This window comes from Carettochelys insculpta, chromosome 4, assembly GCF_033958435.1.
Source record: "Carettochelys insculpta isolate YL-2023 chromosome 4, ASM3395843v1, whole genome shotgun sequence".
Taxonomy (NCBI): Eukaryota; Metazoa; Chordata; order Testudines; family Carettochelyidae; genus Carettochelys; species Carettochelys insculpta.
The window spans coordinates 105,924,338-105,944,910 of NC_134140.1; the positions used below are offsets into that span (position 1 = coordinate 105,924,338).

Below are 20,573 nucleotides of genomic sequence, written 5' to 3' on the forward strand. Positions count from 1 at the left end.
CGGAGCATACCGCGGAGCAGGTACACTCCAAAGTAAAAGAGCTGTGCCAGGGATATGTCCAGGCCAGGGACCAGGCCAGATGCTCTGGGGCAGGATCAGCGATATGCCCCTTCTAGAGGGAGCTATGCAGCATCCTGGAGCCCCCTGTGGCTTTCCTGGACACCTCCAGGGAGGAGCTGCAGCCGGAGGAGGAAGAGTAGCAGCCCGGATCGGGGACCCAGGAGGGCGAGGGGACCACGGACTGGTCGAGCGAGGAGGGGGAGCTGACCATAGTGATCCCCTCCCACTCCTCCAGCTGGGCGACCAAGGGCGGGACATCTCCAGACATCGCCGAGGGACCCTCAGGTACGTCCAGGGAGGGCCGCACACCTACTCCACAGGGTGGTGGTGACACAATGGCTAGGTGCCCGCACATGGAACCGGTGGACCCAGGCCGCACACAGGCCAGCCTCCCCATGGGATGTGGCACCCGGCTGTGCCACACGAGCAACTCCCAGCACCCACCCCCAGTGGACAGCGCCATAAGCCACACAGGGGTTGCAGCCAGTTGGTGCTGGGGATGGTGCCCAGGGCCCGTGCACCACAGGCTGGGAAGGGCCACCTGCAGGAGAGACCCCTGGAATCACACCCAGGCTGGGAGGCCTGGTCCGGGGGGTGGGGGTGTCAGTGTCCCTTGGGAGGGTGAGGGCCCCATGGGGTGGGCTCGGGCGGGTAGGTCACAGTCGGGTCCCCTCCGTCCAGGGCACACTACAGACACGCTCTCCTCCTCTCCACGCAGCCACACCATCCATGGGCCAGGACAGCCCTGTGCCATCCCTTGTCCCGGAGAGCCCACCCGCAGCTGTCGGAGGTGTCCAGACTCCACCCCAGGCAGCGCGCTGTTGGGGCCATGGCCGGAGGGCCCCCTGGAGGGCCGAGGAAGACCCAGCCACCCAGCGACAGGCCGAGGAGCACCCCCAGGTCGCCCAGGCTGACATGGAGTGACGGAGGGAGGCCTGGGATAGACTGCTGGACACCCTTGAGGGCATTGGCCATGCTGTGCAGGAGCACTCGGCCACTGTGGCCCACCTCTTGGTCCCCCGGTGTCTCCCCCTGCTGGCCCTGCCCCCTCCGCCCCCACCGAGCCTGCCCCCACCAGGCCCACCCGCAGGCAATATTTGCTGGTGCTACTGGCACCCTCCCCACCCACCACCAGGGACCCCGCATCTGGGGGGGGGCAGGGGCTGACGGGGTTCGCATCCCACCATCCCTGCCCCGGAATGAGCACCTCACCCCCCTCCGAGTTAGGTTCCCCCCATACGTATTATTTACGAACACCCAAGTTATATAAATGTTTCTTTATTATTCACCACTCTGTGCTGTGCTCCTTGGTGGCTGTGAGTGTTCGAGTGCGGTGCTGGTGGGGGTGGCAGGGACAGTGGGTGACGGATGTGTGTGGGATGTGGGTGTGCGTGCAGGTCAGAGGTGGCCATCGGCAAAGGCCTGCCTGAGGGCCTCTCGAATGCAGGGGCCGTCCCGGTGGGCCTGGCAGATGGGGGCAGCGCCCGGCTGCTCATAGACAGCGCCAGCCAGAGGTCCATCCCCCGCCCCGGGGACATAGGCATCCCCCTTTCCCTCCACAATGTTGTGGAGGACGAAACAGGCACCCACCACCTGGGGCACATTGGGGACCCCGACCTCTTGCCGTGTGAGGAGGCACCACCACCACCCCTTTAGACACCTGAAGGCCCGCTCCACCATGTTGCGAGTGGGGTTGAGGCGCTCATTGAATGCCTCCCGGGTGGGGTCGAGGTGTCCTGTGTAGGGTCTCATGAGCCACGACTGCAGGGGGTACGCTGCATCTGCCACCAAGCAAAGCGGCATGGTGCTGTCCTCTGCCACGGGGATCTCTCCCTGGGGGACGAAGGTGCCGGCCCCCATGTGGCGGCAGAGGCCAGAGTTCCAGAAGACCCACGCATTGTGGTTGCGGCCAGCCCAACCCACACAGAGGTCGGTGAACCAGCCCCTCGCGTCCACCAGGGCCTGCAGCACCACCGAATGGTAGCCCTTCCTGTTCACATACTGGGCGGCACTGTGTGGCGGCGTGCAGATGGGGATGTGTGCGCCATCCAAAGCTCCAATGCAGTTTGGGAAGCCCAGGTCCTGGAAGCCAGCGACGGTGTTGTCCACATCCCCCAAGCGGACAACCCTATGGATCAGCATCGCATTGATGGCCCTGATGACCTGCAGAGGGGGAAGGTGGACACGTGCTCTAGTGCGGGTGTGACGGCCATTCGCCCTGCCTCAGGCCCATTCTGCCCCCCTCCCATCTGGCCCCTGGCCTGTGCAGCCCCTGCCCCCTCCCTTCCAGCCCCTGCCCTATCCGGCCCCTTGCAGGGGACGGTTCCCCTTGCCCCAACCCACCCAGCCCCACCTTACCTCCATAATTACAGCCCCAATGGTGGCCTTGCCCACCCCAAACTGCTGTCCCATGGAATGATAGGAGTCCGGGGTGGCCAGCTTCCAGATGGCAATCGCGACCCGTTTCTCCAGGGTGAGGGCTGGCCACATGAAGGTGTCATGGTGCCGGAGTGCGGGGGTGAGCCGGTGGCAGACTCATCGAAGGTCTGCCTCGGCATGCGGAAGTTCCACAGCTGCCTTTCCTCGCCCCACTCCCCCAGCACCATATGCTCCCACCAGTTGGTGCTGCTGGGGCGGGTCCAGAGGCGTCGGGGCACCTGTGGGGGCACCCGGCAGTGCCCCGGTGGAGGGAGCCCTGTGGCCCTGGGGGGACTGCTCAGCCACCCAATGAGCTTGGGTGCAGCTGCAGCGAGGGTGCACAGTGCTGCCAGCAGGACGTCCATGATGAGGGCGTCCTCCTGCAGGAGCTGTCTCTGGGCCTCCATGGCAGGCACGAGTGGGCTCTGCTGGGCTGGGACAGGCTGGGCAGCACTTGGCTCGTGTGGAGGGGAGGGTGGAAGGAGGGGCCCTTTGAAGGAGGCAGCTGGCTGCTGCCCCAGAAGGGCTTGTCAGCCATGGGACCCAGTCTGCGGCATTTCCTGCCTCCCTTCTTTCGAAAGAGAGCTTGGAGCTGTGTGGACGCTCTCTTTCGAAAGACCTCGACAGCACTTCGAAAGAGCAGATCGGAACGCCGATCTGAAAAATGGCGGCGGGTGCTCTCTTTCAATGGCCGCTTTTTTGAAAGCCAAACTTCAGTTTTTGCCCTTTCGAAAGGGCACTTACGTGTAGACACAGCTTATATGTATATATTCTATAAGTGTTTCTCAACCCTTTTTTTAATAAAGTTACTCTTTTTCAAACAGAAAAAACATAGTAACAGAGAGGGAGCTGTGCTAGTCTATACACTATCAAAACAAAAAGCAGTCAAGTAGCACTTTAAAGACTAGCAAAATAGTTTATTAGGTGAGCTTTCGTGGGACAGATCCACTTCTTCAGACCATAGCCAGACCAGAACAGACTCAATGTTTAAGACACAGAGAACCAAAACCAGTGATCAATCAGGACAAATTCTGTTCTGGTATGACTATGGTCTGAAGAAGTGGGTCTGTCCCACGAAAGCTCACCTAATAAACTATTTTGCTTGTCTTTAAAGTGCTATTTGACTGCTTTTTGTTTAGAAAAAAACATAAGTACCCCCAGTACCCATAATTTTCAGATATGCAATTTTTTTTCCTACCATTGCAACACATTTATTTAAACACCTTAATTGTAACTGGTTTGTTGGAAGAAATTGCCATCGTGTTTATAATTCTGCAAAGAGGATAAATTAAAAAAAAATTAGATGAACCTAAAATAAGTCTAGGGTTTTTTTATTCATACATATCTATGTATTTTTATACAAACATCAATGAACAGTAATCAATGAAATTACAAGAAAAATTATAATGAATATGAAATTTGAGCTTGTTTGAATGAAATCAGATATTCAAACCAAGGTTTCAAACTGCTGAGGGCCACAATTACATAAATATTTCTGATAGTTTCCTGTGTGCTACCTTCTTCCAAATCTTCAGTTTTATTCTTGTTTTCATAAGGAATCGGTCCATTTTAAACCCTTTCAGTTGTAATTATAAATACTAAATGAAATCTTGTACAAAAAGCAGCCCCCACCCCTCCTCCAGAGCCATGCACCTCCCCCTACCCCCCCCACACACACACTGTAATTCAGTGCCGGTGACTTACCAGAGCTGCTGCTGCCACCACCGCCATCACCGCTGCCACACGCCTCTCCCTCCAAGCGCCAGGGAGGGAGATGTGCACAGAGCGATGCACAGAACTCTCAGGGCTCCAAGCATTTTATTGCCCAAAGAGCCGCATGCAGCTCCAAGTGCCCGTATCCCTGCCTCCCAGATTTCTCTCGTGCGCCTAAGGGTACGCATGCAATGTCTCAGTATTGTGTCTAAAGAGTCTCTGTAAGGTGTGTGAATGTAGCTTTGAACCATGGTGTATTTCTGAGGAACTACCTGGTTAGTTGTCACAAGTTTGTTCTTGCTACCTTTTTAAGGGAAGAGAATGCACACATAAAATTATAGCTAAGAAGACATCTGCCTTTTCGCAGGGCAGTGCTTCAAATTCAGTTGTACACTCACTTTGCCCAGTAATCACTACTTTATAAGATAGGAATTTATTTAAGCCAACGTAACGTAACTGGTGAGTGCCATTAAGCACTCTATGTTCTGTAAGATTTCACAAGAGTCTATAACACTTCAGTTCACCTCAGACACATACCAATGTCAGAAATGAGTGTTGTTATGAAACCATAGCAAAATTATGAAATTCAGCCCTTTCCGGAGACAGAAGAATGTTGATTTTATGGTGAGTGTCAGAGAAATATTTGCAAATTCCCAAATGTCTAGTAATTTAATTTTTGTATCTAATATTGGCACTTTTCGCACATGATTTGGGTTTCATTGTGAGAAGGTCATAGAGCTCTGGGAATATAAGGGAATAGGAATTATCTGACTGGCTCACAGAGGCGACTAGTGCAGGGATTCCAGCAGGGCACTGGCCATGTGCTCCTGCCCTGCCCACTCAGCTCTTCCTGAGGGAGTGCTGCACTGCTTACAGCAAGTGCGGGGGCAGTCCCTACCCTCCCAGAGTGGAATATCACCTCTGCTGGATCAGACCAATAGTCCCTACAGTGAAGTTCCTGTATTTGATAATGACTCATACCAGCTGCTTCAGAGGAAGGTTCAGAAATCATGCGCCAGATAATTGTGGAATGACATCCACAAAGTGAAAAAGTATTTATAAACTTCATTAGTTAGAACAAAACAGCAGAAGTGTAGCACTTTGCTGTTGTGTTTGACTGGAGTACAAACTAACATGGCTACCTCTCTGTTACCGTTCATTAGTTAGAGTTTGCCTTATACACTGAAGTATCTGTGCCTTCCAAAAGTTTGTTTTGGTTTGCTTGCTTGCTTGCTAATCTTTATCAGTAATACTCTTGGTTGTTCTGGTACCCATAGAAAGATCTAATTGTTGTTTGAATCCACAAAGCTCTTGTTCAGAATCATATCTCATGGCAATGAGTTCTGAAGATCAGCTACACTACTTAATATTGAAATATCACTTGGGATTCTTCAAGGTCCATGTCTTTTGGGTGCCGGTGCTCAGCTTTGGAAAGCTGCTGTCTATATAATTGGAGGTGTCTGTGCTGCAATTTTTTTTAAAAAGTAACAAAGTCTTTTTCCCTTGTGCAGTCTCAGAGCCCAGGCTTCATCCCAACTTCAAAGGTCTATACTGTAATTTGACAGCCTCCTAGCCCAATTGCCATGAGCCCAAGTCAGTTAACCTGGGCTAGCTGTAGCCATGCTACAGGATTTTTGTGGAAGTATAAATGTACCCATCAGTTTTGTAGAAGCTTCAGTAGTGGTGGTGGTGGTGGTGTTCTCTGCACTGAGCAAAAACGTGGATTTGGAAAGGAAAGTGTGTTGTATTTCTGTTTGGTGGGATTTTGCATTTTGGAGAGTGCAGTTACTTATTTCTTAAATCACATCATTTGTTTGCACATTTTAAATGAGCGTTGGACTGAAACTACAGGCAATTAATTTAGCTAGACTTTGAGAAACTGACAGGAACAACATAATAAATCATCTAGTCATCAACAGATTTGTTTTTAATATTGGCTACTTTCTACTTACATAGAGCCAGGGTATTGTAATGCTAACTGAAGTGTGAGAGTTTGGGATTTTTTTTGTAGTATTCTCTCTCTTTCATGCTTTTGATATATTCACAATGAAGTTTGCAAAAGGTAATGCTTTCTTGTTTCTCTGCCAATTATAATACCTTGGAACATACTTATTTCTCCTTATTGAACGCTTTAATTGTTAAAATGATGCTGAGAGTAATTTGTTCTGCTGAAGTCTAGGATTAGTTGACACTTAACTGTTTTTATATTTCATACCAGGTTAATGGTTTTGAGAAAATAAATCTTATTCCTAATATGTGTCTAACACAGTTGAAGTTCAACAGCTGGGAATTGCTTTACTCTCTTATTTCCAAAACTGGTGATCAGAGAATTTTTTTAGGGAAAGGAATTAATTGGCTGCCATTTTTTCCACATATGTTAATGTGATATATTTTAAACTAGTGTTTGCAGAAATGCTGTTATACCCTAAGGCTATGTCTACATTAGAAGCGTCTGTTGACAGATATTACTGTCGACATGGTAATCTTGACAGAACCTCTGTCAACAGATTGCATCTACACACAACTTGCTCTGTCGACTGAGAACTGCCAGACTGCACTGCCCTCTGGTGTCAGACAGCAGAGTGGCAGCTCTGCAAAGAGGGCTGCCAGGCAACGAGAAGCCCTCTCTGTCGACAGAAGTGTCTACGCTGCACTTTTATTGACAGTAATCTGTCCAGAGATTGTTATGCCTCAAATTTTTGAGGCATAATACTGTTGAGGAAAATGCAGAGTTCTGTCGAGACTTTGTCAACAGAATGCTTAAAGTGTGTAGATGCTCCCTGAATTATGTTGACGGAAGGCCCCTTCTGTCAACAAAACTGTCTAGTGTAGACCCAGCCTTAGGGCAGAGGCAAAGTGCTGCCCATGCTTGCTGCTGTGTCTGTAGGTGATGGGGAGAAAGAATAGGAAATGATCACAGAGTGCTTTTCTGACATGACACAGCATCCCCAGAAAGGTACGCTGCGAATCACATATACTGTACAAAACGAAAAGCAGTCAAGTAGCACTTTAAAGACTAGCAAAATAGTTTATTAGGTGAGCTTTCGTGGGACAGACCCACTTCTTCAGACCATAGCCAGACCAGAACAGACTCAATATTGAAGACACAGAGAACCAAAAACAGTAAGCAAGGAGGACAAATCAGAAAAAGATAATCAAGGTGAGCAAATCAGAGAGTGGAGGGGTGGGTGGGGGGAGGTCAAGAATTAGATTGAGCCAAGTATGCAGACGAGCCCCTATAGTGACTCAGAAAGTTCCCATCACGATTTAAATCATGTGTTGATGTGCCGAATTTGAATATAAAAGCCAGCTCGGCTGCTTCCCTTTCCAGAACGGTGCGATAATTCTTCTTCAGTAACACACATACCTTGAGGTCATTGACAGAATGCCCCATTCCATTAAAATGTTGATTAACTGGTTTGTGGATCTGGAGTGTTTTGATGTCTGTTTTGTGCCTGTTGACCCTTTGTCTAAGGGAGTTAGAAGTCTGTCCAATATACAAAGCATCTGGCATTGTTGGCACATGATGGCATATATGATGTTAGTAGAGGAGCATGAGAAAGTGCCCGTGATTCTGTGAGTAACTTGGTTAGGTCCAGTGATGGTATTTCCAGAGAAGATATGTGGACAAAGCTGGCAGCAGGCTTTGTTGCAGGGAACGGTTCCAGGACTGGTGTTCCTGGGGTATAGACTGTGGCTGTTAGTGAGGATCCTCATGAGGTTGGGAGGTTGTCTGTAGGAGAGAACAGGCATGAAAAACCCTAAGCAAAAAAATTAAATAAAAAGCAAATTGAGAAAGGGTTGGGCAGAGAAGGTGGAATACACAATACCAACCAACCAAAAAATCCTGGGATAGTGTGGAAAAATGGAGTCATGAGAGGGATAAATCAGTGTCTTTTTTTTTTCTTCTTTTAATAGTGCGACTTCATGACAGCATATCAGAAGAAGGATTCCATTACTTAGTCTTTGATTTGTAAGTATATGCTTTGTGTATGGTTGTAGAATAAAAGCACACTGGGGACCTGATGTTTAACATTTTTAATGGAAACAACAGTCTTATAAAATGATGTTCATGCACATAGTCAGGATGATACATAACTGATCAATTGTAGTCGTGCCTGACTTGTGTAGGTCATTGTGATAACCACTTGTTCAAAATTTTGCATATCCAAATGTTGAAAACCGTATGCAGTGTATTTAGAACAGCTGCTTAAATTAACACCAAACTATTACATATTTTCAAGTGATTAGCCACTGTTATGATTTTTTCTGCATAGCTGCAACTGCCTAAAGTTTTGTTTATTTTAAATGGAACCTTTAGCGAATTTGCTTCTTGAAATGTAGGTAGTGGTTGTCTCGTTATTTCATAGCAAACTAGACCATCTTGTGATTTTAAATTAATATAAGTGTATAATTTAATTTTAAATAACAAATGGGGCTATAAATCAATTAACTTCACCTGCCTCCATGTGTCCTTCCTCTGTCTGAGAAGCCGCTGGGGAGATTGGGCTTCCAGACTCTGCAATCAGAAGAACAGAAATTTTGATTTGCACATTTCCCACAGAATGAAAATTCTAGGTCCCTCCCAGCTCTGCTTTTGTCCTTCATCTCTGTGCCTCAATTCTCCATTTCTAAAATAGGAACAAAAATATCCACACATCTCACAGGGTGTTTTGAAAATAAATTCATTATTGTATGTAAAGCCTTCAAATATTGTAATGGTAACCATCACAGAACCACTCTGAGGAAATTTAAAGTCCTTTCTTTAGAATAGGGTTTGAATAATGCACAGCAAATAAAGTTGCCCTGGGGCCACACACTGAGTGAAAAGAAAATACATGAGCACTTTCTAGTCTGTGCATTAAAAGGGCTGGAGTGTGGTGGGGAGGAAAATAGCATGTGTTTACGTAAAATCATAGCTTAATAGAAGTGGAAGGAACCTCAGAAGGTCATCAAGTCCAATCCCTTGCACACATACAAGTGGAGTGTGTGTGCACACACAGAAGAGCATAATTAAAGTTGCATAGTAAACCTTTATTCTGGCGTTTCCTGATCTTAGAGTTCTTGACTTAACAGTGTACTTTTTAATATGACTTTTTGGGAGCATTTGTGTCTAGGTTCTTTGCGTGATGCACAGCTAGTGCTCAAGTCATTAATGTAATATCAAGCTAATATGAATGCCAAGCATAAGTTCATAATGTTACATACTTCGTAACGGTCATTACTTTTCAGTTTTTTGTCATATTGATGCACTTTTTTGTAACCACTCATGAAATGAGTTTCTGCAGTTCAGTGGACTGAAAAAGTGTTAAATACCCATTTTTTACCCATGAATATTTTGTGTGCCAGAATATTAATCATTGTGGCAAAGAAAAACCATTTAAAGAAGAACTGTAATACTGTAGCAAATTACATAAAACAGGGCATTTTAGTACAGGTTGAACCTTTCTAGTCTGGCAAACACTTGTCCGGCAACATCCATAATCCGGCATGATTTTAGTTATCTGTAAGACCTCTTATCATTGGTGTGGCTGAGTTTCCCATAGTCCCATAAAGTTTGTTTACAGCAATCAACCCTGGCTCTCAGGGTTCTGTGCTATTATTAGTGTAAAGATAACGTAGAATCAAATGAAATAAGAATTTTAAATGAATCAGAATGTTCCCTAGAATTACTGTGGGTAGAAATTCCAAGCTCTAGTACGAATATAGCAGTAGGGATATAGTATCAACCACCTGATCAGGACAGTGATAGTGATGTTGAAATGCTAAGGGAGATTAGAAAGGCTACCAAAATAAAACACTCAATAGTAATAGGGGATTTCAGTCACCCCATATTGACTGGGTACATGTAATATCAGGGCAAGATGCAGAAATAAGATTCCTCGATGCCATTAGTGACTGCATCTTGGAGCAGCTCGTACGGGAACCCACAAGGGGAGGGGCAATTCTCGATTTGGGACTGAGTGGAGCACAGGATCTGGTCCCCAAGGTCACTACTACAGGACCGCTTGGAAATAGTGATCTGGTCCACAAGGTCACTGTTACAGGACTGCTTGGAAATAGTGATCATAATGTAATAACATTTAATATTCCTGTGGTGGGAAGAACACCTCAGCAATCCAACACTCAGCATTGAATTTCAAAAAGGGGAATTATGCAAAACTGAAGAGGTTAGTTACAAAGAAGTGATGACACTAAACTGTTCAAGATAGTCAAGACAAAGGCAAACTGTGAAGAACTTCAGAAAGGTCTCATCAAACGGAGTGACTGAGCAACAAAATGGCAAATGAAGTTTAATATGGGTAAGTGTAAGGTAATGCATATGGGAAAAAAATAACCCCAACTGTACTTGCATTATGATGGGGGCTCTTTTAGCTATAACAAATCAGGAAAGAGATCTTGGAGTTATCATGGATTGTTCCTTGAAAACATCCATGCAGTGTGCAGAGGCAGTCAAAAAGGCAAATAGGATGTTAGGTATTATTTAAAAAAAGGGATAGAAAAAAGACGAGTATCTTACTGCCCCTATATAAATCTATGGCACGCCCACAACTCGAATACTGTGTACAGATGTGGTCTCCTCACCTAAGAAAAGAGATCCTGGCACTAGAAAAGGTTCAGAAAAGGGCAACTAAAATAATTAGGGGCTTGGAACAGGTCCCATATGAGGAGAGGCTAAAAAGATTGGGACTTTTCAGTTTAGAAAAGAGGAGCCTGAGGGCGGACATGATAGAGGTATATAAAATTATGACAGGTGTGGAGAGGGTGAATAAAGAGAAGTTATTTACTTGTGCCCATAGTACAAGATCTAGAGGACACCAAATGAAATTAAAGGGTAGCAGGTTTAAAACCAATAAAAGAAAGTTCTTTGTCACTCAGCGCATAGTTAACATGTGGAACTCCTTGCCAGAGGAGGCTGTGAGGGCTAGGACTATAACAGAATTTAAGAAAGAGCTAGATAAATTCATGGAGGTTAGGTCCGTAAAAGGCTCTTAGCCAAAGGTAGGAACGGTGTCCCTGGCCTCTGATTGTCAGAGGCTGGAGATGGATGGCAGGACACAAATTGCTTAATCATTGTCTTCAGTCCACCCTCTCTAGGGCACCTGGCACTGGCCACTGTCAGCAGACAGGCTACTGGGCTGGATGGACATTTGGTCTGACCCAGTGTGGCCATTCTTGTGTTCTTCTTATGTTCTTATTTTATTGCTAACTGAGCTCTTAGTAGACATTAAGCAGTGGAAGTGTTGGTAATGCTGCTACATAATATTGACCGCCTGTGGTCTAGCAAATGTTCACATTCAGGGCCAGTCAGGTCCCAAGAGTGCCAGACTAGAGAGGTTTGACATGTATAAGAAACTTATTTTATTCATTGCCACTCATTTTCTATATTTCCCCTGCAACTCCTGTAGATATATCTGAATAAGGATTTCCTTACTATCAACTCTTCCTTTGCTTAATCTTGGAGTGAAAGCAATACCCTATGCTTATGATCAGTGTCCAGGTTTTATCCAGCTTAAGTTTACCGCCCCTATTTTTCCCTTGGAAAAAAAGGCTCTATGTTTCCTGGATGCTGTGTCAAGACCTAACTGTATTTTAAAAGGGTCAATTACCTGGTTTCAGTATTCAATGTTCTTCACAAGTTTCCCCTTCTCCCAAGGGCAGAGTAACTCCATTGAATCTAACTGCCATTAGTTCTCATTTGTAAGGATATTATTGTTACTTAATTAACAGATACACAATATAAATGAAATTTTTAAGAAGCCAAATGAATACATGAAGTGTAAGTTTGCTGAGAGGAAACTGTCCACAAAAGAAGACATACCAAAGTAAATAGGTACAGCTTTTTGCCAGTTCATGGGAAACTTCTTTGTTTGCTAGACTGAATGATTAATCTGATTTTCCTGGAAAATGAGAATTCTCCACGTTTTTTTTTTTATTTTTATTTTTGGTGTATGGCTTTTACAACCTGGAGAAGCAGTCTCATTTGGACATTGGTTCAGCCAGTGGAATTCAGAATGCACAGCATGTATCAAGGAACTCTCTTATTATAGCAACACAAGTCCTTCTTCAAATTGCCATTTCATTTCAGTAATTGCAAAGCTGAAAATCTTGTGCACTTGCCAAAAAGAAGGTTTATTCTGTGAGGCCATATGCCTCCCTGTCGATACTCTTTTTACAGTGATTGCATCTATATATTTATTTCATTATCATGTATTGTACTATTAAGAAAGGAAGTAATTCTAACACTGACAAATTGTATATATAACAAGTAGTAGAGACAGGAGTCATTGCCAAAAGGCTGCTGTCACAGAGACTAAGGGTAACATTAGCAGAAAGCAGCTGTTTATATCCTCTGCCCATTTTGATCCAATATTGTTCTCCTAAATGCTGTTAGATTACTCTTAACTAGTAAAGGGGGACTGTTTGGTAACTTGATCTGTGTAACAAGTTGTCTGTGTGAAAACAAAATTAAAACTACAGATGGCACACATTTAATCTCTGGGAAAGACAGAATTTTTTTCCACCCATGTGAAATATTCCTGCTGTCAGTTCATTGGTTCAGGCAGATACAAGTCAGATGTGCCAGTGAGCAGAGGTTTTAGTTTCTTGGAGAGTCGTCTCTCCTGGCAACTGGCAAAGAGTGTTGACCCTTTTATTAATGTATTTTAGAAGCATTGCACCTACTGTGTTTGTGCAGTATGTTCGAGTGCATAATAAATAGGATATCTCAGCAAACTATGGGTACTATGTGAACCAAGACAGTTGATCAGTGTATAACTGTTAAATAGCGCTCTGCACCATATTAACTATAATTTGATAGGGATAGCACAAAATGAGTGTCAGTGTTACATGACTGCAAATGTACACAAATTTCATTGACTTGAAAGACGCTGTCTTACAGAGACAGACAAGCCTTCTGCAGTGTAAGATGTCTGCGTGTGTTACACAAAGGACCAGACAATCAGAATTAACCTATTAATAGCTTAAAGGCGCCTGCAGATCATCTGAGTGAAATGGCTGGCCATGTGCATTTCAGTTTGTTGTTCTCTTCAGAAAGACTCCATTGCAATATGCATTTATGTGTGTGTTTAGTAGTTTCAAGATATGTTTTGTGAAATATTCCATCTGAGCGTCGTATAGAGTAACAAAAGAAAAGAGATCTGCAAGTTGAAGAGGCAGGTTGACTCAAACTGAAAACAGTGTTGCATTCTTGTTTTTAGCAGGCATGGATTTAATTTTATTTTTATTTTCAAACTAAAAAGTATTTCTTTAGAAGTGCACTAAATCCAGTGATCACTTGAAACATTACGTAATTTTTAGCGGTTATAGATGTCTACTTTTAAATGCACTTTGGTGACTTGTTTGAAAAAATAATGGAGATAAAACATTTTGCAATATTTTATATTCCACAAAAATGTCCCTTCTCTGTGGCTACGTCTACACTTACAAAAAACTTCGAAATGGCAAGGCTAATGGACAAATCGAAAAATACTCATGAGGTGCTGAAATGAATATTCAGCACCTCATTAGCATGCCGCCCACCGAGGCACTTCGAAAGTGCTGTGTTTCACTTGCCCGTGGCTCATCTACATGGGGGTCCTTTTGAAAAGGACCCCACCAACTTCAACTGATAGGAATAAGGGGATTTTGATGTTGGCGGAGTCCTTTCAGAAAGGACCACTGTGTAGATGAGCTGTGGGCAAGCCAAACGCTCAAAAGTGCCGTGGCCTGCGGCATGCTAATGAGGTGCTGAATATTCATTTCAGTGCCTCATTAGTATTCTTCGATTTAGTCATTTGCTGGCCACTTCGTAGTGTTTTGTAAGTGTAGACACAGCCTGTTTCTTTAGCATGGAAACTATGTACTTGGCACTTTTTTTCAGTGATCTCAGATTGTGGCATAATGCAGTCATACCGTACCCCACTCCAAATCTTTACCTTATCTGAATGTTTGGTTTTAGACTGTGGGATTAGAAGGAGTTTACAAAATACGGTGGCATTAAAATTGAATCCTACCCAGGAAACTGAGGTAGGAGTGAGGAGGGCCTTTTATAAATAGAAAACAAGGGATCATTTTCACAATCTGGTAATTTCTCTAGAATTACTGTTTTAAATAAATTTGCTATTTGGAAGGTGGGTTTGCTGGTTCATTTGTATACCATAATATAAGACACACTTTGAACTGAATCATTTTTTTATATATTAATTTTATATTAAATCTGCACATTTAAGCATGCAATTACTTTAAAAAAAAGTCTTTATTCTATTTTGTTGCATAAAACAGTATCCCGATAGCTACTTTGCTGTAATTCACTAGTTGCGATTTTAGTTGCAGAAAAATCCAGGAATTCAAAGTGACAGTTCTCCCAAATGTAACTCCTCCTACTTGCATTCATACGGAAATGTGAGGCCCCCTTGTAAACAGTATTGCAGATCCCCATGAATGAGACAATGGTTTAAGGAGGAGGGGTTTAGTTTTATTAGGAACTGGGGACCCTTTTGGGAGAGGGGGAGCCTATACAGGAAGGATGGGCTCCACCTAAATCAAAGTGGATCCAGACTACTGGCACTAAACATTAAAAAGGTCATAGAGCAGCTTTTAAACTAAGAGATAGGGGAAAGCTGGTGCAGAGGAGCACGTGGATCAGACAGAAACTCCTCTTAGATGAGAGTCCATCGATAGAGAGACTCTAGGCTTTAGTGAAAAAGAGAGGAGGGGAGATAACAAACAATGGGCTAGATCAGACAATCATGTATGAAAGAATCTAATACATCTGGGATGGGAAGACAAATAAGCAGAGGCAAATCTTTAAAATGGTTCTACACAAATGCTGGAAGTCTGACTAATAAATGGGTGAACTAGAATACCTTGTATTAAAGGAGGAAATTGGCATAATAGGCATCACGGAAACCTGGTGGAATGAAGACCATGTATGGGACACAATCATACCAGGGTATAAAATATATTGGAAAGATGGAATGGGCCAGGTGGGTGGCGGAGTGGCACTGTATGTGAAAGATAACATAGAATCACAGGAAATAAGAATTTTAAATGAATCAAAATGTTCCCTAGAATCACTGTGGATAGTAATTCCAAGCTCTACTAAGAATATAGGTGTAGGGATATATTATCAGCCGCCTGATCAGGACAGTGATAGTGATGTTGAAATGCTAAGTGAGATTAGAGAAGCTGCCAAAATAAAACACTCAGTAGTAATGGGGGATTTCAAGTATCCCCATATTGACTGGGTACATGTAATATCAGGGCAAGATGCAGAAATAAGATTCCTCGATGCCATTAGTGACTGCTTCTTGGAACAGCTGGTATGGGAATCCACAAGGGAAGAGGCAATTCTTGATTTAGTACTGAGTGGAGTGCAGGATCTGGTCCCCGAGGTAACTACTACAGGACCGCTTGGAAATAATGATCATAATGTAATAACATTTAATATTTCTGTGGTGGGAAGAACACCTCAGCAGTCCACCACTCCAGCATTTAATTTCAAATAGGGGAATTATGCAAAAATGAGGAGGTAAGTTAAACAGAAATAAAAAGCCAGAGTGACTAGAAGAAAAACCCTGCAAGCTGCATGGAAGCTTCTCAAAGACACTATAATAGAGGCCCAACTTAAATGTATACCCCAAATAAAAACATACTAAGAGACTGAAAAAAAGAACCACCATGGGTTTACACCCATGTAAAACAAGCAGTGAGGGATAAAAAGGCATATTTCAAAAAGTGGAAGGCAAATCCTAGTGAGGTAAATAGAAAGGAACATAAACACTACCAAAATTAAGTGTAAAACTGTAATAAGGAAAGTCAAAAAAAGATTTTGAGGAACAGCTAGCCAAAAGCTAAAAAAGTAATAACAAAATGTTTTTTAAATACATTAGAAGCAGGAAGCCTGCTAAAAAGCCAGTGGGTCCCCTAGATGATACAAATACAAAAGGAGCTATCAAGGATGATAAAGCCATTGCAGAAAGACTAAAAGATTTCTTTGCTTCATTCTTCACGGCTGAGGATGTTGGGGAGATTCCCAAACCTGCACCATTTTTTGCGGGGAATGAAACTGAGGAACTGTCCTGGATTGAAGAGTCCTTAGAGGAGGTTTTGGAGCAAATAGATAAACTGCATGTTTAGAAGTCACCAGGACCAGATGGCATTCATCCAAGGCTTCTTAAAGAACTCAAATAGGAAATTGCAGAACTATTAACACTAGTTTGTAACCTGTCCTTTGGATCAGCTTCTGTACCTAATGACTAGAAAATAGCTAATGTGACACCAGTATTTAAAAAGGGCTTTAGAGGTGACCCTGGCAATTACAGACCGGTAAGTCTAATTAGTTGAAACAATAGTAAAGAATAAAATTGTCAGGCATGTAGAAGAACATAACTTGATGCGCAAAAGTCAGCATGGTTTCTGCAGAGGGAAATCACGTCTTCCTAATCTGTTCTTTGAAGGGGTTAACAGACATGCAGACGGGAGATCCAGTGGATATAGTATACTTAAATTTCCAGAAAGCCTTTGACAAGGTACCTCATCAAAGGCTCTTATGTAAATTAAGTTGTCAAGGGATAAGAGGGAAGGTGCTTTCATGGATTGAGAACTGGTTAAAAGACAGGAAACAGGGGGTATGCAAAAATGGTAAATTTTCCAAATGGAGAGAGGTAACTAGTGGTGTCCCCTAAGGGTCGCTCCTAGGACCAATCCTGTTCAGTTTATTCATAAATGATCTGGAGAAGGGGGTGAGCAGTGAGGTGGCAAAGTTTGCAGATGACACTAAACTGTTCAAGATAGTCAAGACAAAGGCAAACTGTGAAGAACTTTAAAAAGATCTCATCAAACTGAGTGACTGGGCAGCAAAATGGCAAATGAAATTTAATGTGGATAAGTGTAAGGTAATGCACATTGGAAAAAATAACCCCTGCTATACTTACAATGTGATGGGGGCTCATTTAGCTATAACTAATCAGGAAAGAGATCTTGGAGTTATCACGGATAGTTCCTTGAAAACATCCACGCAGTGTGCAGAGGCAGTCAAAAAGGCAAATAGGATGATATGCATTATTAAAAAAGGGATAGAATATAAGAAAAGGAGTATCTTACTGCCCCTATACAAATCTATGGTATGCCCACATCTTGAATACTGTGTACTGATGTGGTCTCCTCACCTAAAAAAAGAGATCCTGGCACTGGAAAAGGTTCAGAAAAGGGCAACTAAAATAATTAGGGGCTTGGAACAGGTCCCATATGAGGAGAGGCTAAAAAGATTCGGACTTTTCAGTTTAGAAAAGAGGAGCCTGAGGGCAGACATGATAGAGGTATATAAAATTTTGACAGGTGTGGAGAGGGTGAATAAAGAGAAGTTATTCACTTGTGCCCATAGTACAAGATCTAGAGGACACCAAATGAAATTAAAGGGTAGCAGGTTTAAAACCAATAAAAGAAAGTTCTTTGTCACTCAGCGCATAGTTAATATGTGGAACTCCTTGCCAGAGGAGCCTGTGAAGGCTAGGACTATAACAGAATTTAAGAAAGAGCTAGATAAATTCATGGAGGCTAGGTCCCTAAAAGGCTGTTAGCCAAAGGTAGGAACGGTGTCCCTGGCCTCTGATTGTCAGAGGCTGGAGATGGATGGCAGGAGACAAATTGCTTGATCATTATCTTTGGTCCCCTCCCGCCCCGGGGCACCTGGCACTGGCCACTGTCAGCAGACAGGCTACTGGGCTGGATGGACCTTTGGTCTGACCCAGTATGGTCATTCTTATGTAATAATGTGACATCATACTGTGCCCTGTTTATTTTTTCCATGTTAACTGTTCAAATCTTAGCAGGAATTTAGTCATTTTGGTGGTCTCCTGGATATTTTTCAATACTAGTCTTGGTATATAGTGATTACTCTGTGTCATGGGTAAAGAATGGAACTTTTATTGTCCTCACAACATGGATCCTGTCAGTAAATAATATTGTCTAAACAGTGATTGCTGCTCTGGTACTCTTTCCAGTGGAGGTATTGTGCCACATTTGCTCCTCCCAATAGATGTAGCTTTCCGGGGGAGGTGTTTCAACAGACCTAGAACTGGCAAAAACGCCCTTCAGAATGCATGCTGGCGATGACTACGCAGCCATTCAGTGGTGTATATGGTGAATTTAAAGTTGGAGACGTGTGTGTCCTCTCACTGTTTTTTACCACTGAAACTCCACTAGCTTTACTGAGACTGCTGTAATGATTCTCTCTGATATGTCAGATGAGGGCCACTGTCTTGCCTGGCTAAGATGCATATTATTTAAAACCATTGTCCTCCTCTCTCTCCTACGTGTACTTGCAGGGTGTTCTAAACTGAAAGCGGCAGTTGCATGGGACAGTGTACAGTAGTACCAGGTCACTGAAATTGCTTTTCATTTCCTGTCACCTCACATGCATACACATGAACACTTATTTTAGAGTCAGCCTATATGTACGTAACTCTTTTAAGTTTCCTTCAACCTCCTAACATTATTTGTTGCACTTCTCTGAAAGCACTCAAAGTTTTCAGTGGTTTTACAGTATGTATGCCAAAAACTGAATATAATGTTCTTATTATGGTTGAACTGAAGCACCAAAGAGGTTAGAGAGGGTTTAAAAAAAATTGAAGGAAAAGTACTTCCAATTAAAAAGTCATTTTTCAGAATACTTTCCACAAATTGTAAATATAGTCAAAATGTTTACTTAATGAAAAAAATATATTTTCAAAATTTACTAAAAATTATATGAAAATAGAAAAAAGTATGTAAAACCATAGAAAAAATCATTTGCAGAAAACTGTTTCTAATAAATAAAAAGTTCAGTAACCATTTTGATATTTTTGATTAAAAAGAAATTCCCAAAGGTATCAAAGTTTAGAAACAAACGTTTCAAATCCTTCAGAATTAAAATGTCAGTTTGTAATAGAGACAAATGATTGCTTTTCTATTCCATGATGTGTTACCTCTGTGTGTTTGACATGAAAGGTGGATAGATACAGAGAAACATCACACAGGACACTCTTAATGGATGGAGAAGACGTTGAAGAGGACCAGTCTTATCTGGCTCTTTTATGTCTTTTATATTACCAATTCCCCAATTATATCAGTGCTTCACAGATAAATAAAATCAAAAATATTTCTAGTGGATGTCATGAAGTTTTCTGCTTTTCTACCCCTTTTTAGCTAAAGAGGCTCTATTTACGAAATAAATATTGTTCAAGATCATTTACCGCCTGCATTCTACAGTGGGGGAAAAACATGAACAAGCCACTTTTCCATATTAGTGAGACAGATGAGTTCAAATTGTGTTAACTCTGCCTGTGTACATGTGGGTATGAAACAGCTGAAATACTTCAATATTCCTTTATATTAGTCAATTAGATCCTTTTTCACAGAGTCTGGTGCGTTCTGTCATAGAACAGAGTGCATTTGTTGGAATACAATTGTTACATTCATCATCAGCATTGCTGTAGAATTTCAAGAGGCGGGACTATTGTGTGAGTATATGAAAGAAAGACAACTACAAAAAGACTGATTTGCCTGGAATAAGTGTCTAAACCTTCATGTTGCTGCAGAAAGAAGAAAGGTCACAGACAAATGTTAAAATATACAACCATGGTGATCCGAAGGCTCTTATTTCCCTTCCCCTCTCCACTTTCATCCTGTTACTTTCAAGTGTAACCCAGGAGAAAAAAGAAGCGAGGGTTTATTTTGTTGAGATTTGTAGTTGGTGTTAATTTGAGGGCCTGCCTTTTCCTGTATAAGACTTGTTGATATGTACATGCTTTTCTCAGCAATTACATTCTGTATGGCTGAGTCTACACTTTCCCCCAGCTTCGAAGGGGGCATGTTAATCAGGGCGACAGGAGATTACTAATGAAGTGCTGCGGTGAATACGGAGCACTTCATTAGGCTAATTCTCCCCCGTGGCAACTTCAAAGCATCAAACTTTGAAATGCTGGCATGCATGTAGTCGCGGGCACTTAGAAGTGCCTTTACTCCTCAAAATTTTGGGGAGTAAAGGCGCTTCGAAGTAGCGCGGGCACATCAAAGTTCCCACGGCTACATGCATGCCAGCACTTTGAAGTTTGAGAATTCGAAGTTGCCACTGGGGAGAATTAGCCTAATGAAGTGCTGTGTATTCACCATATCACTTCATTAGTGATCTCCCATTGCCCTAATTAACACGCTCCCTTCGAAGTTGGGGGCAAGCGTAGACAAGCCCGGTGTGAGGTAAATGTGCTTTCATAAATTATCACAACAAAAGACAGTGTAAGAAGATACTTGAATTTTAGCAAATGTTAGAAATTTACTTACTGATTATAAAATTCATTGCCCTGAATACACGCACCCTCAAACTGAATGATGAAAAACTG

The 20,573-nt window shown here is 43.1% G+C and overlaps 1 protein-coding gene across 8 annotated transcripts in view; it reads left to right on the forward strand.

Moving 5' to 3' along the window:
* CAMK2D (calcium/calmodulin dependent protein kinase II delta) overlaps window positions 1-20,573 on the forward strand; it is a 263,464-nt gene that overhangs the window by 151,203 nt on the left and 91,688 nt on the right. For all 8 annotated transcript variants that reach the window (XM_074993405.1, XM_074993407.1, XM_074993410.1 and 5 more), the window contains exon 4: window positions 8,110-8,164. In XM_074993405.1, the coding sequence (XP_074849506.1) occupies window positions 8,110-8,164 (55 nt within the window). The remainder of the gene's footprint in view (window positions 1-8,109; window positions 8,165-20,573) is intronic.